Source organism: Falco rusticolus, chromosome 2 (assembly GCF_015220075.1).
Source record: "Falco rusticolus isolate bFalRus1 chromosome 2, bFalRus1.pri, whole genome shotgun sequence".
In the NCBI taxonomy this organism is placed as follows: domain Eukaryota; kingdom Metazoa; phylum Chordata; class Aves; order Falconiformes; family Falconidae; genus Falco; species Falco rusticolus.
The window spans coordinates 75,715,378-75,730,815 of record NC_051188.1 but is presented as its reverse complement, the minus strand read 5'-3'; the positions used below and the strand labels follow the sequence as shown (position 1 = coordinate 75,730,815).

The 15,438-nt window shown below is 45.5% G+C and overlaps 2 protein-coding genes across 3 annotated transcripts in view; one reads left to right on the top strand and one right to left on the bottom strand.

Annotated features, from left to right (window-relative positions):
• The window catches only part of SMIM11A (small integral membrane protein 11A), a 34,921-nt gene that overhangs the window by 6,348 nt on the left and 13,135 nt on the right, over window positions 1-15,438 (bottom strand). Inside the window, exon 6 of one of the 2 annotated variants that reach the window (XM_037376827.1) lies at window positions 8,964-13,514. The exons of the other annotated variant lie outside the window; for it this stretch is intronic. The gene's annotated coding sequence lies outside the window, so the exon portion shown is untranslated. Of the gene's footprint in view, window positions 1-8,963; window positions 13,515-15,438 lie in introns of those variants that run through there. 2 annotated transcript variants of the gene reach the window in all.
• On the top strand, window positions 3,450-11,512 carry FAM243A (family with sequence similarity 243 member A). Its single transcript, XM_037377928.1, is given in 5 exon segments — window positions 3,450-3,845; window positions 9,921-9,972; window positions 10,737-10,921; window positions 10,923-11,468; window positions 11,471-11,512. Coding segments are annotated over 5 exon segments (1,221 nt in total).

Sequence of the window (15,438 nt, the reverse complement as noted above, 5' to 3'; positions counted from 1 at the left end):
TGAAGCCCGGAGGAGTGCTGCTGTGGTGTTCCAGTATCTTTCCAGTATTGTCTGTGTGTGGATGGGTGTGTGTGTTGGGGTGTGAGTGGGCACATACACGCAGACAAATGACACAGCCTTAAATGTATAGAGCCATCTGAAGCCTGTTTTCTCTCTTCTTGAGGCCTGGTGGGGCACAACAGCAGCCACCAATCTTTCCCCTGGTTGCCACCAAAGGCAGATCCTACCGTAGACTTCTTTCTCATTTTGGGGTGAATACTCATGTTCTGCCTTTCAGTGGCATCACACTTGCGCTTGGTCCCCACAGCCTGCCAGTTAAAAACCCCCAGTGTGCTGTGTGCCTGGCCTAAGGAGGATTAGGCAGCTGTTAACGGGCAATACTCTGCCCTTTCGGCTTATGTCATTTGCCGCAAGCCTTTCATTATTGTTTTCTGGGGATTTCTGGGTACGTCATGTTTTTCTGTCGTGTTTTGTACGAGAGGGGAAAAATGTTAGAAAAGCAAAAAAAGAGGAGTGGCACATGGCTCAGCGATACTCACACTTGCAGGTATTTTAAGTGCCAGTCCAACATATAACTAGTTTCACTGCTCTAGAGCAGAAAATACTGTATTCCTTAGAAAGCAGTGTCCTAGGAACTGCATGTCAAAACACCGTGCTTTTGTATTTAATTTTAACCCAACAATTTGTACACATCCCTAAAGGACCAGCGCCACTCCAGTGGTGGCAGGAGCCAGGGAGCCCATGCCAAGAGACTCCAAAGGGCAGCATGTGGCTGCGGTTCCCAACTGGAGATCATCTTCCCGAACGTGAGAAGGACAGTCCATCTAGTCACTGTCCTGTCTCAAGGGGTCTGCAGAAGTGAGGTGACCCATGAAGCAAGACAATGAGTGCAGAAGAAAGCCCTTCAACAAAATGCAGGCAGCAGGAGGCACTGGAAGAAATAAATACAAACAAGAGCACTCAAAGCTTAGCCTTACTTTTATATGATAGCAAATGAATATAGTTGTGGCAACTGGGTACAAGATTTCTGCGGGTGGGCAGAGGGTAGGCTGTTTGGGGTCTCTTGCAGTGGGAGTGCAGAAAGTTAGGAAGTCTATCTATCAAGAAGAGTACGGATCACTGGTATATCTCTGAACTTTGGTCCTCTGTAACGTGTTGTAGCTCCTCATGGCATTAGTCACAAACCCCAGGACAGCCAGCATAGCAGAACAGGCTGGAGAGGCAGAGAAGGGAAATGTGGGTTTGGGGAACAACAGAGAAAATCTTGTTATCAGGAAGTCAACTTACTTTCAGTTAATCTTTTTCAGAATAAAACTTTCACCTAGTGTTCAGTCAGTTTTAGTGTTCAGCCAAGGTATAGATCACTTTCTTCACATTGTGCCCTCCGAATGGGTTACACTAAAGAGAGATTTCATTCTGCGGAGTATTGTGATCACTGATTTCTACTGCAGCCTAGAACATGTAGCCAGATTGGGCTGGGGCAGAGAGAAGAGGAATTTTGTAATCTACGGGGAGTTTACTTGTATCTGGTTTGGCATCTGGAAGGAATCTTGCCATTCTGTTTTTCTGTATAGACCAAAAAATCCTAGTTGGCTAAAAGCTATACCCTACCTGAACTGTGTGGTCCCACACACCCACTGTTGCTGCAATTCATTATATTCCACTGGTACATCTCCAGCTCCTGTGCTGCAGCTGTAAATCTCCACACGCCTCTGCGAATGGGTCCAACGTAAGCTCAGCACTCGGCTCACGCAGCCGCCCGTCGTAGTTATTGGGCTATTAATAGATTCCAGGCAGACCAGTCACAACTCAGCCAGCAGGGTAAACAGATTCATTAAAAGGTAATAGAAGGAGGAAACCTAACCAGGAATAGCTAACCTTAATCACCCAGGATGTTCAGGCAATTTCAGAGACCCAATGGGCACTTCAGTGGTCCAGTGATGGGCTCATCCTAGCTGGACCAGAGAGGAAATGCCTAACTTCCCTGAGTCAGGAGTAGTGAACATCCCAGTGTGAGGCATGAGGAGGGAAGATAAAACATCTCCTGCCACCAGTACCTGCAAGCAGGATGAGAAAGGGAAGGAGGCTGCGAGCCAGGGATGCTGGCTGCCCTGACCCGGGGTTCAGGTCACTATCTTTTCCAAGGGTAACCCTCATTTTAATACTACCAAATGCGTCTGGGGTGACTGGCAGGCAGAGCTGCTCTGAAGGAGCTTTCTCTAGTCTCTGTCAGATTTTTCAGAGCTTTTTATCCTGTTATTCATATCTAACTCTTTAAATGGTTTCTTGTATGAGACCTAAGGGAGTGGTCAAATCCTCAGGTATTGTGTATCACCAGAGCTCTTGTTGCAATACGTGGGGCTGCAGTCTCAGTTTGTACAGACCCTTTGCAACAGGAGAGCTACACAAGTTAATCAGTACTGGCTGAAAAGCAAGGAAAACTGCAACGAGGAAAGTGAATGACTTTAAATCAGCAAAAGTTGCATGTTTGGGATGAAATTCTTGGCTTCTATTTACAGCTGAGCAAGACCTCACGGGCAGTTTTCCACAAAGCTTTTCTAAGATTACCACACACTTCCCAGAGAAGGGGATTTCAGAGACCCAAAAATTATACATAGATTTGTATCAAAATTGGAAAATTGTCACTGGCAAAAGAAAAAGCTTATTTTTCAGATGTGGGATTGGGAGATGGAGTCAAAACTTTTTATCTTGAGATTTTTCAGAATGGAAGGATCTTGTGGTTTGCTTAGAGGCAATGATTTAAGTTTCTCTTGTGCTAAAAATTACTTTGAAAAAAGCTCATAAAAAAAAGACAACCTCAAGAAACATAAATTGGCAGAAAATAATTTCTCCCTCCATGTTTCCTTCTCAGCAAGATAACACACTTACATCAGTTTGTATTCATTTAGTTCCTTCCCACAGCTCTTTTTCAATTCAGCAGGTTTTACTGTGGATGATTTAGTGCGAACAGCCCTTCCACTCAGGAGCTAGGGCTATAATACCGGTATTGTTCTCCTGTCCCCTTAGCGGTGTTATTGTTTGAATTATACTGGTACCTAGGAACGAGTCATCCTTTTTCCATTGAGATAGTTGCTGGAATTGGCAGCGTTATTCCCGTGTCCTGATTTTGATGCTACGTCACCAGCAAAACAAAGTCAGCCTAAGGGAGTAGTACGTGCCCATGCGTGTACACACACATCTTTCAAGCAGAGAGCAACGGCTTTTGATTCTCCAAGTTCTTGTGCTAACTTGCTACCGACTTTCACCGTGGCTCTTTGCATGCAACACATGCGGCTAGAGGATGGCTGAGTGCAGTCAGCTACACAGCAGAGGAGAGGAAACAGTGTGAAGGACCTGAGCTAGACAAAGTGAAAGGACAGGTGTGCATTAACCAGCTAAGTTGATTCTTTTGTTTTGCTTAGCTTTTGCAGCCGGAGTGGCAGCGCAAGATGGCTTTGAGCAACCACACGAACAGCAGTTTGGTCATGCCAAATTTACTCCACATGTTTGTGGGACAAAAGAAGACCCTTCGGTTCAATAATTTCAGCAACCCAGCCTTGGAGATGCAAGAGGAGATAATGGCCTCGTTTTATATCCTCATCATCGTTGGGTTTTTCGGCTTTCTACTCTTTGTCATGATGCTCAGCAATATTGTTTCCAGCAAGCCTGAAAACTACATTGACTATCTCTATTCTGGGAAGCTTAACCCTCACAGAAGCATTGTGGAGCTTCCAAGAAAGGAAAGCAAAGACACTTTCATTATTATCAACAGCACTGCCTTACTGGAGCTGCAAAAGCAGGATGGCAAAACCAATCCTGGGTCTGAGGTGCTGAGCACAGATGCAGTACTAAGGAATGTGTGAAATTGGTTTCTTTTTATTATAATTCTGTTGTGCATACGGAGCCTAAACAGGGATATTTTTCCTTCATGAAAGCAAGAAATGAGGAGCTGTGCCAGGACAGATGCAGACCGCTCTTGTGCAAGCTTCCCACGTGCAGCTGTGAAGGTACCCAAGTGCAGCCCATGTTCTTTCAGCCCCAGGCCTTTGGTGAAGACACTGGAAATCAAATCCTTGCTGGCCTAGCTCTTTCATGGCTGTTTCATCCTATCATGTGCTTTCATGGCTTGCCTCTCGGGAGAACAGAAGGCCTTCCTTTGCATGCTGTTGCTTCAAGAAGGGCCAGTACGATTCCCGCTGGCGCACTGTTGGTGTGCCTGTTTGCTGTTGTTATTTATTCATTTATTTATGGGGGGCTCGGAGCTGCCAGTGAGCCCATTGGGTGTGCACTCTGCAAGCAGACACAGCGGCTGGAGCCTCTGCATCCACCCTCACTGCCATGTCAGACACCTGGAGGTGGAGGCAAGCTGACCCATGTCTGGCATTTCTGGAAGGAAGGTTATTCCAAGGGTCTGGAGGCACATGTCAGACTTGGACTTGTTTGCTCGCTTGGCAGGCTTGGTCTGCAGCGGGTTTTTGACAGTGGTCATGCATTTCTCAGCAGCTCTCTTCCTGCATGTCAGCCCTTTACCAAAGCCCAAGACAATAAGGAGGGCAAAGACATCTTGACGTCTCTCCAGGGTCCCTTCCAGCGCCCACCTGGACAATATCAAGGCTGACAAGCCACAGCTGTAGCCCTCAGGGTTGTGCCACCGTTGTGTCAATAACCCCCAACAAATTCGTTCAGTGTTTAGTGCTAACCCCCTCACTGTGAAATCCCATTGAGTCCTCATCCCCTGCTGCTTCTTCGGGTGGTACGCAGTAAGCAGAAGGCTGTCACGGTAGTTTTAGGGTGTCTTTTGCAGGCCACCAAGCCTCAGCAGACACAAGAAGAGCTTTGCCCACCACGTGGCTCAAGGGTGTTCAATCCATGTCCTGTGGAGCCTGGGCATACAGGGGTCCAGGATGGGCAGCTGTGGACAAGCAAACGCTGGCAGTGGGCTTCAGCTTGCTATATTTGGTCCACAAATTCATTGGAAAAAGCTCTGGAGTCTGCAAATCAAAATGATTGGAAACCAGTGATGCAGATACTCCAAGAATTTTAAGGCAAAAACCCTATGAAATCCTACAAAATTGTATGTCCGTGGGGTGGTTGTTGTGGTTCCCTTCAGCCTCCTTTATGTTGCTTTGTGTATTTGCTTTATGTTACTGATAGGAAAAAAGTTCTCAACAATTTTGTACCTAGGAAACATTATTTCCTGACTTTTCTTAAACAGTTTTTTGCTCTATCTGTAGCTTCACGTTTTCTTGCTGCAATTTCTTTCTCTCTTTTTTTTTAATGTATCTTTTTCTGGCATGATATAGTGTTATTGTTATGGGATTTTGACACTGCTGGTCCAAGTCAACTGCCTGGAAATGATTTACTTCATGTGGGCCATATCCTTAAAGGGAGTTTCCAGAGCCTGATCTGGTAAGACATGTTCCAAGGCTAATACTTCCAGCTGATAGCCAAGATGAAATCCACACCACCTTCTTGGCTTTCCCCACTTCTCTGAATTCCAGAGATTCAGCTTTCCAACACAGACGTCTCCTTTTTTGGACAGGTGCATATTCCCCAGACACTGTCTCCAGCAGAGGCCAATTAGGCAGTCAAGTTAGTTTTGGACCCCATTGCCTTTGGCTTCATGAACGTGTCTGGTTTATTAACTGCTCAGTTTGAGCCAGGATCCACTATTTATGCTCACTGCTCCTGACTGTACTCGGTAACCATGCTCCCATTGCTGCAGCTCAGCTATTCATATCTGAAAAATAAGAGGTGTTTTGAAGGTAGAAAAAACATTTACAGTTTCAGGTTTTTTTCCTTCTACCCAGTGTGGCTGTTTTCCAGAAGGCAGTGAGTATCGCTATCCGTTCAGAAGAAGGATCAATTTCTGCCCAGCGCCAGCACTGAGAGGAGACTTCAGCCTGACTTCTAGCAGTAGCAACAATTCCTCCTGCTCTGCAAACCCAGTTTATCATTTTTTCCAGTCATGCAACAGCACCAGGAAGCAGGGTCAAATCTCTCTTTCCATTGAGAGTGTCAGATACAGGTTTTAGACGTCCATCAGTCACATTAGTGTGCAGTGAAATTCCACCTCCCGCAGCAGCGGCTGCAGCTTTTTCTAACAGGCTGATGCAAGGGAAGCGCCAGGCTGGAGAGTGAACCCCACAGCTGCGGGAAGTGCTCTCTGCCTCCTTGCAAACTGAGCTGCTGGAAACCAATTCACTGCTGATGTATGACAGAAGTCTACTGATATCGCCTTCGGTGTCCCCTTGGGGATGAGCCCATTCCTGCTCACAGCCTGACAGGTAATCAGCTTTTGTGGGCAGTCTGTGGTGGGGGCGAGGGGAGCCCTCCCTCTCCCTGTGCTCACCGTGCAGCAGGGGCTCTACACCCTGTATCGAGAGCCAAACCCAGACCTCGACCGCTCAAGTAACAGACATAATGGCTCTGTCCCCTTCCCAGACCCAGGCACACCCATCAGTTCTATGCCACCTCGACCTTGAAGCTTTTCCTTTTGTTTTACCTTCCCCACCTCAGCAAGACGTATATATGTGTACATAGTTTCAACCACATCCGATAAAAAGCTTCAGCTCCTAAGGATACTCTGTTCCTACAGAGTCCAGGAATAGATGGCCAAGTATTTCCACCTGAAATAGTGGCCGTGCTTAGGCAGAAGCCATGGTGCGATGCCACCAAGAGGAAGGCTGATAAGCTCAACCTTGGCAGCGTCCCTAATGCTGGAACCCAAATTTCATCAGTTTTCACAAGGTGTCTCACCAGTCTTTGCGGGAAACTGCCAACAGTTGTACTAGCTCTGTTCTGAGAAGTTTAGGGCTTGCTTTTTATTTATTTTCTGAACTTTCCAACTTTTTCTGTTTCCATCCTGAGGCCATTTTTGATTTTGGCAAGTGCTTCTCTTACTGGTTCCATCACAGATCGAGAGTTAAAATTACACACTTTTGGGGAGCCTTGTCTGACACCAGAAATACTACTTTGGCATGGGACTTCAGTTAGTGTTCAGGACTTCCATCAGGCAACTAGGAGGGAAAATAGATATCTTAATTGGGTACGGTATTTGTTAGAAAAGGAATCCTATTTTTTGTCACTCCATGTATGACTGGAAGAGAACCAAATTCCCTATAGAATAATGTTCTGAAGTGTTGGTTTTGGAAAAACAAAATTCAAACTTACAAAACATTTAGATTAAAAAAAGAAGTTAAATTTCAAAATTAGCAACTTAATTTTGGCTGCTACATGTAATATAATACAGCAGTAGAAACATCCACTGTTTGCCTAACATCATGACTACTGTTTATGTGTATTTCATTATGTTCTGTATTTCATTATGTTTTTATTTGGCATTTTAAAATAAAGGGTTTGTGATGATTTTTACCTTGCCTATAGAATGTGCTGACTGGTAACCTAATAACATAATTACTACTGAAGTGGGTAATCGGTATGTAATTGATAATTGGTATCCTAATTATCATTAATAGGGACTTTGTTCATGGGTAATTGGTAAATTTGTTATTTAGCTAGGTGGTACAATGGAATTCAGTGAAGCACCAAAAAAGTGCTTTTGGGGGGGGAGCGTGCCAGGTATGGTGTGTCACTGCTCAGCCCTCACATGTGTGCCCAGGCAGTGATGGAGGAGCTGGCAGCAGACAGGGCCAGGCCTCCCACCTCCTTCCTAGGGGGAGCAGGAGGTGGCTGAGCCTGGGCATCCCTGTGAAATACTTCACATGCTACTGAGCCCACCCTCCCACACCGGCAGACACCCAGGATGCAGGTACCCCACGGCCGGTGCCCTGGGCATGGGGTGCTGGGTGCATGCTGCATGTGCTGGGGGTGGTGGAGGAAGAGGGGTGGCCCCAGTGCTGATGCCCAAACCCCAACCTTCAGGGCACTGCCTTACTGCCGGAGGCAGGTCTTGCTGGTAGGGCAGCAAGGTGAGAGCAGAAGACTCCGGTGCAGTGGCTGAAGGATAAGAGAGCTTTTCCCAAATCCCAAATGCACTTGTGGGGCAGGGGCTATGCCCAGAGATTTTGCATTGTGTGGCCTTGCTAGGGAATGTCAGAAGTCTAAAATTACAGAAGAAGGAAAGGTCCCTACCCCAAGTCCTCACTGGCTATGTAGACATAAGGTGGAAGGGAAAAGAGGCAACAAGTAACACAGCAAACTAAAGGTAGCAGAGGAAACAAAATACTTATTTTTGTGTCTCAGAACAGCACTTTATGTCTGCTGCCCAAGTTTTTTAAATTGAGTCGCTGGGACCATGAATAATTGTTTTTAAAGCAGGTTATCAGGTGGTTTTATGTCACAGATCTATGAATGGAACATAGGAGGATCCACTCATATGGTTTCTCTGACAAGGACATGAAAGCAGTCCATCCCTCCCATCTCACTACATATCAGCTGCTTTATAACTGGTATTTTCATAAGCACTTAGGCTCAGATAAATTCATGGGGGTTGAAGAAGCCAGGGCCAGCCAGAGACGCAGGCACATTGACGCCACCTGACAGCATAAGAGCATCACCCTGTCCTTCTGAGACAGCATCACAATACAGCAACAGACCTTGCCTGTGCCTTAAGGCCTTGCAAGTGGAAAGACTGGTTTGCACCTCCTTCATCCACCTTGCTAAGCCCCTTCATGGGCACATGAAAGCACAGACAAGCGCTCAGCCTGCAGCAGCAGGCTTTCTTCATCATTCGGTATTTGCCTTGATGCTGCAAAACCGCAAAAGCCTGGAGTGATACAGAGCTGGTTTCAGGACGGTTCACTATAGGGGGCTCAAACTGAGGAGCATCAAGCCTAATTTTCCTGGGCAGTCCCTGCGGTACCTACACGCGTGGTCCAGTTCAGAAGAGGACTGTGTTTTTGAACAGGGTTCAAAGGGACCTCAGACCCTGACCAGGCCTTTAAACACATGCACTTTTCAAAACTAATAAGCACCCAATAACTCCAGTAGGACTACTCATGTCAGGTTATGCTCCTGGCATACATTTATTAAGGACAAAAGCTAACACTAGAAGAGAAAGGTGTATCGCAGTGTGAAATGCCAACAGAGATGAATCAATATTATGTAATTTCATATGAATACGTACTGCATATTTAAGGATTTTTCTTGATATGTGCAGTCTGAATCTCCCACCATTTTGCACCTGGATAACGAACTATATGGGCTTCTTTCTGGGGGTATACCCTTTCTATATCAAAATTTCAGACTTCTGCTCTCCATGTGATGCTACTAACATGATGTGCCCCGTCACTTATTTGCCTTAGCCTTGCTAAGGCGAGCATTCAGACAGCTGAGTTAGACCCCACTGGCCATATTCATCTTCAGACATTTTTTGGCTTCAGAGTTTCCCACTCTGTTAGGGGGAAAGAAACCTCTTCCAGAGGGGATGACATGGACTGTGGGGGGGTCTCAGATTCAGAGGTGGGCAAGGAAATGCATGCTGTAATCAAAGACTGACATGTTTGTGCTGTTCAGCCCAACTGATACTGCTGCCAGTGTTCACTCCCAGCCTTGGAGGTACAGCTAAGTGTGAGCAGTTTTACAGTCTTGCTCTGACAAGCTTGCTCCTGCGGTAAAATTCTGTGTGCGCATTTGCAGTGAGGAGGAGGGACAGGTAAGAAACCAGATAAGTCAAAATAGTTTTCACTGCTTCTGCTCCACAACCTTGCCCAGCCAAACACTTGCTGCCCTCAGTGTGTGCACACACCCACACCCCTTCCCCTGAATGTTCCCTTCTCCCAGGGCAGCCGCAGCCCTCACTTGGCCATGTGCTCCTGTGCCCCTGTTTGATTTGCCGTGGCAGCAGGATGGTACCTGTCCAGCCTTCTGCTCTGACCTTCACTTCAGCCTGTGTGTTCACATAACAGCACACGAGAAATTTTCCTTTCTCCCCCTAATGGTGTTGCTCACCCTTGTAGAGTGTAATGGTGCTGGTGTCAGGCTCAATGCGGGTGCCTCAGCGGTTCGTCGGTACAGCCAGCACAAAATAGAGAAGTGACTGCACAAAGCAGGAACTTATGAGGTCTCTAGAAACCAAATCATTCCTAAAAATAATTCACCCTGAAGCGATGTCTGAGGTATCACTCACTTCTTCCCTCTCTAAGGCCTGAAGCTGGGCAGGCTGAGCATGGTGGACCTTGCACAGGCTGCTGTGCTGTTAGGCACCAGGCAGCACCTCGCAATGCTGCTGGGACTGAACCTGCCCATCAGGAGGCTCATGTGGGGGTCCAGAGGTCCTCCTGCCCCCCATAACAAGACACCCAGGGTTCAGTCCCCTCCTCCACCTGTCAGAATTTTAAGGCTGCATCTTCCATGAGGCCGCATGCTTGCCAAGGAGGGAGGGAATGGTTCCTACCACTGGTCTCAATGCTCTGGTGTGGCTCACTCTCCGTGCTGACTCTGAGCAGCTCCTTCATCCGCATCTCCATCCCTCTGGGCTCCTTTTGGCAGTGCGTGACTGGCCCACACACGTACACAGGGCCCAAGCACCCACCCAGTGCTGTGAGAGGAGGAACCACAATGTTCAAGACGAGCAAGGTCCTGATGCCAGAAGCTGCTAGCTGCACAGCTGCAGCGTACCCAGCCTGATGGGGCTATTGCTTTCCAAGGTGCCTTCTGATCAGCCACTTGGAAGCTCCTGCTGGTGCTGATGCTGGTTGGGTGTGACACTGCAGAGTAATGCCAGGGCAACGGGCACATTGCAAGCTCTGTGAACATCCTTCATGAGCCTTGAGACAGCAACATACAGCACTTCGCAAATCTGCTCCTCAGGCATATAATTCACAGGGTTTGCTTTGATGCTATTTCAAAAAGGCAGTGCCTGCTGTATTTGAGAGCTTTGAGGACACTGCAGCTCAATGGTTTCAGGACTGTTTTTTTAGGGGAAGCAGATATTCCAGAAAGTCTTATAACAGGAGAAAAAAATAGCTGAGGAGGCCAGCCTGTGCTGGTCAGTATGGACACTTGTTCACACTGGCAGTTGCCAAGTGTGGGTGCCCTGCCTCCGGTAAAAACTTTTATTAAGAGATGAGCTGCCCATCCACCAGCAGAATGGTATCTTTCAGGAGTTGTGTGAATCTCTGACCACGTCCTGTGGGAAGTGTGTAATTGTGACAAGGGATAAAAGGCAGCTGATGTGTGTGTGGGCAAAAGAAGACAAGGAGCTGGAGACAGGAACTCTGCTGCCAGTCCCACAAGTGGTCTACGTGGGCAGCATTGAGTGTCACCCTTAAGTTGCTAGAGCCCATGGCCATAAGCTTCTGGTTGTGTCTTCATCTTACAACTATCTCTATCCCATGAATGTCACCTGGTCTTCTTTGAAATGGTTTATTATAAAAAACAGGAAGGACTTTGCCCTGAGGTCTGTTCAGAGGACCCACTCCTTTAGGTGTATCCTATTCAGTGACTTGATCGTTAAAGGAATAGAGAAGATGACCCCAAACAAATGGAAGGTAGCGATTAAAACTGAGTGAAGAGATGGGATAACTACTATCTTGACACACTTTCTTAAACAGTTCTTCCTGCAGTCAGGCTTCAGATGTGTTTTGGTTGGTGTTGAATGAATTACCCTGCTGCAGTCCTGCTGAGCCATTTCTTTCAAAGGGTATAAACCTAAAACCCCATGTCAACAGCGCTTATAAAAGAGAGAATTCTAAATCCAAATCTAAATACATTTTAGTGTATTTAGTGTAGATTAAGTGTATTCCATTAGTAGGTTGATATGCATTATGCTTGCCCTGGGAAAGGACAATTAATTTGCCTTTTCACAAAAATGGACCAAAGCATGCCTAAGATCCAGTTCAGCCACCTTTCTGCACATATTCCTCTGTTACGGGAGTTGTAAGACCATGCCTCAGATGTAAATGTTCTTAATTTCAAGAAAGACTGGGCTGCAAAATGAATTTGGTAGGTCAACCCTGTCTTTAACCCCAATGGGAGATCTGCCTCTGAGCAAGTAATATGCTGGACCATGACTGACACTAGAATTCATGACCTAAAGAATATTCAGATTTTCTGAAAAAGATTCAGACCTCTGAATAATTTAATGCAGCTTTCCCATCAGCTCAGCAGTTCACTACACCGAGTACCTTGCTTCCAAAGTGGTCTGCGATAAACATTTCTGTGACAGGTAAAAGAAATCTTTCTAAAAGGGAAGTTCCTTTCTGAAGCCTAACAATTAGTAGTTGGTTCAGGCTTTAGCATGAAGAGTTCAGTTTCTCAGGATAAAATATGGCACTCATCATTGGAGATTTTCTTTATCCATGACATTGATTACTGCGATATAATGATTTCTCACATAATTGCATTCAAAAGATTATTTATGAGTGATGCAAAGTAGTATTTTTTAACAGCAGTTTTTTTCAAGTTCATTGAACACTTTCTTGGTGTTGTTTTTTGTTTTTGAAAGTGGCTCCCAATTTACATTCCCTGTGTTATTCATTACTGGGTATGTGTTTATTGTGTACTTCTAAGAGAACTAAGACCATAAAAACATGAAAGAAGTAAGTTATGAGATGATTCACAGGTTCACTAAAACATTTCCATACACTGAGACAAATCTGTGCAGTTTTTCTCCTGTGTGTGGAAACCAACTAGATGAGCATTGTAATTTGGTGTGGCAGAGAGATATCTAAAAAAGGGAGTCTCATCTACCTTCAGAAGAATCCTCACATAGAATTCTCTGGAGCTGAGATGTGAATATACAGAGAAAAATAACCATCTTTTATCAGTTTCATATTCATCAGTGAAAGCATCTGCTCTTTTTTTGACAAATATGGATGTAGCAGAGAATGGAAAATTAGGTGCTTCAAATGCAAGGAGGAAAGAGGGGGCAGGGAGGAAAGGGAGAGACTGGAGAGGGGCTATTGTCCTAGTATCATGGCCCCGAATGTAATTTCACATTGGCTTGAAGCAGCAATTGCTCCACTAAATATCAAAGAATATGAAGTGGTGTGCAATCAGCGTAAGGAAAGAAATAGTTCTGGTGCTGCTTTACCACAAGGATAGGCAGTAATTGCACAGTAGCCTGGTTTTCTTAAGAAACAAATGATGCACACCTCATAACCCCAATGCCTGTTTATCTTCACCCAGCGACGCTGGACTACACTACTGGGGAGAAGTAACAGTGCACCACAGTCAAATGAGCATGAACCCGATGACTTCATTGCTGCATTCTGAATTCACAATAAAGAAGAACAAGACCAGACCTAAACAGAGCAGAGTCCTGGACTGCTGCCTCACTGCAGCTCAGCCTTACTGGTCGCTGCTGCCATGGCTTATGCAGCTGCAGGTTTAGGGCCACATTGCAATACTTCTTCATTGGTAGGGTGTGTCTTCTGCCATCCCTAATCTGCAATGGAGTCCATGGGACCAGGTACAGAATCACCTGCTTTCCATCCATTTTAGCAATGAGGAAGTCTCAAGAGGAAGTAATTTGTGTCACAGGGATTTGTCAGTCTTTCCTGTCTTGTATCCTTTGGTAAAACAAGGGTGAAGCCTTTGGGAAGGGTTTCCTGGAAACAAGCATGAGGAAAGAGGAAGTGTTTGGTGCCACATCTTCCAGAGAGCAAGGGAAAACATCCTGTGCCTGCAAAGGGCCAGGAAAGCCTCACTAAACACCTTTACTCTTCCCAGCCTCCCTCTGGGAGGCTGAGGGCTGGTCAAACTTTTCTACTCAGTCCTATTTAATGTGTACAGAAACCTGCGGGGAGGAAAAAGAACCAAGTCTGAAATCAAATGAACTTTGGTATTTTATATAAAATCCTCTGAGATGAGTCCTCTTCTTTCTTCCTCCCTCCCCCTTTGCTGCTGCATAAGGGTAATTACAACCCATGTTTTCTACAAAACGTTGTAACTCTTTGTACGAAGAAAAATATTGTGGCTCATACAGTTCTGACTCAACTGGTAATTTAGGATGACATGCAATTCCTTTAACATATGACTAAACAAGCTAATAGGAGGATATTACCAAATAGCATGCACCTTATTCAAGAGCACTTGAAATAGCATGCATGAGTCTAGTATCTTCTTGGTAGGATTTTAAATACCTATTATTTTATTAAGGTTTGCTAGCAATAGCTCTTGTAGAGAGGCTCAGTACACTTGACCATTGCAGGATGTCAAAGCAAATCTCTTTGCTCCCACTCATGACTCTTTCTGTGTGATTGAAATACGCCACTAGAATAAAATGATTAAAGTATCTATGCATAAAGAAGAGAGGCAGATGCAAATGCATATGTTGATGAAGAAGCTATAACAGATGTCTCTTTGCTCTAAGCTAGCTGGAATGCAAATCACCTGAATTTTCATGATGTCTCATCGACTAATTACTTGTAAATGCTTTTCCAAGCCTCGTCTTCATAAAAAACCCCACATTTATTTTCCTCCAGCTCACGAAGCAGGCCTGTAATGATTGGCTCAACACGTTTTTTTCCTTATTTTCAAGTCTTGTGTCCTAATAGCACACTGCAACCCAGGATACAGACAGGACAAATGCACTTGGGGCAAGAGCCTACAGAGGCCCAAGCCAGGGATGTAATGATGTGACACAGGTGTGAGCTTCTGTGACTGAGCAGGCAGAGCTGGGTTCATTTTGTGCCGTGTCTGAGAACTGGGAGAAGACTGCCCAGGTAGTGGAAAGGCAACAACATTGTCAAAGCCCAGCCACTGTCTCTGTGAACTTGTTCCTTGATATTTTCTTCTGCAGTAACCATGTGGTGAAGGTATGGAGAGAAATGCACAGAGGAAAGGAGGAGGGATACAGGAACAATGTTCTATGTAAAAAATGCAAAAAAGAAAACCCTTTTAGAAAACAAATACATGCAAGGGCCAGAGTCATTTATATGACTTAAACTGCACTTAACTGTCAGTGTCTGGCATCTCTTGTTGGCAGGTCTAAACCTCCTCAAATCAGTGAGAAACAGGAAGCCAGGAAATCAGCCTGAGCTTAGGCCAGAGGAATATGAGTCACAGCAAATCAAAAGAGCCATAGGACTGGTAAAGTGCCACGCCATTAGAAGCTGAGGCATTGGAGAACAAAACCAACTGATATGAGGAAGGCCAGGAAAAAAAGAGCCCAATAAAATAGGACAGTCACCCATGCTGCGTTTCTAGTGATCAACAGGAAGCAGCTATATACATTCTCTGCTCTGTGACAGCCATCTCAACAGCCTTCGGATAGACTGGAAACATCTTGCGGTGAGGCAGTCTTTGATGCTGGTACACACAGGCATTTTCAGTAGCGCTCTCATCAGATTCAAAGAGGGAGAAATTGATGCCATATGGAGATAAATGTGAATATACGCCTAATCACTTATTTGTGCCTAAACAATTTTTTTCTGCAGGAACATATGAGGAGTCCATTGCTATGGGGATAACTGTTCCCGCAGCTACCAGGTATTTCTGTTATCAGCTGGAGAAGAGCTAGCTGGTGCTCTG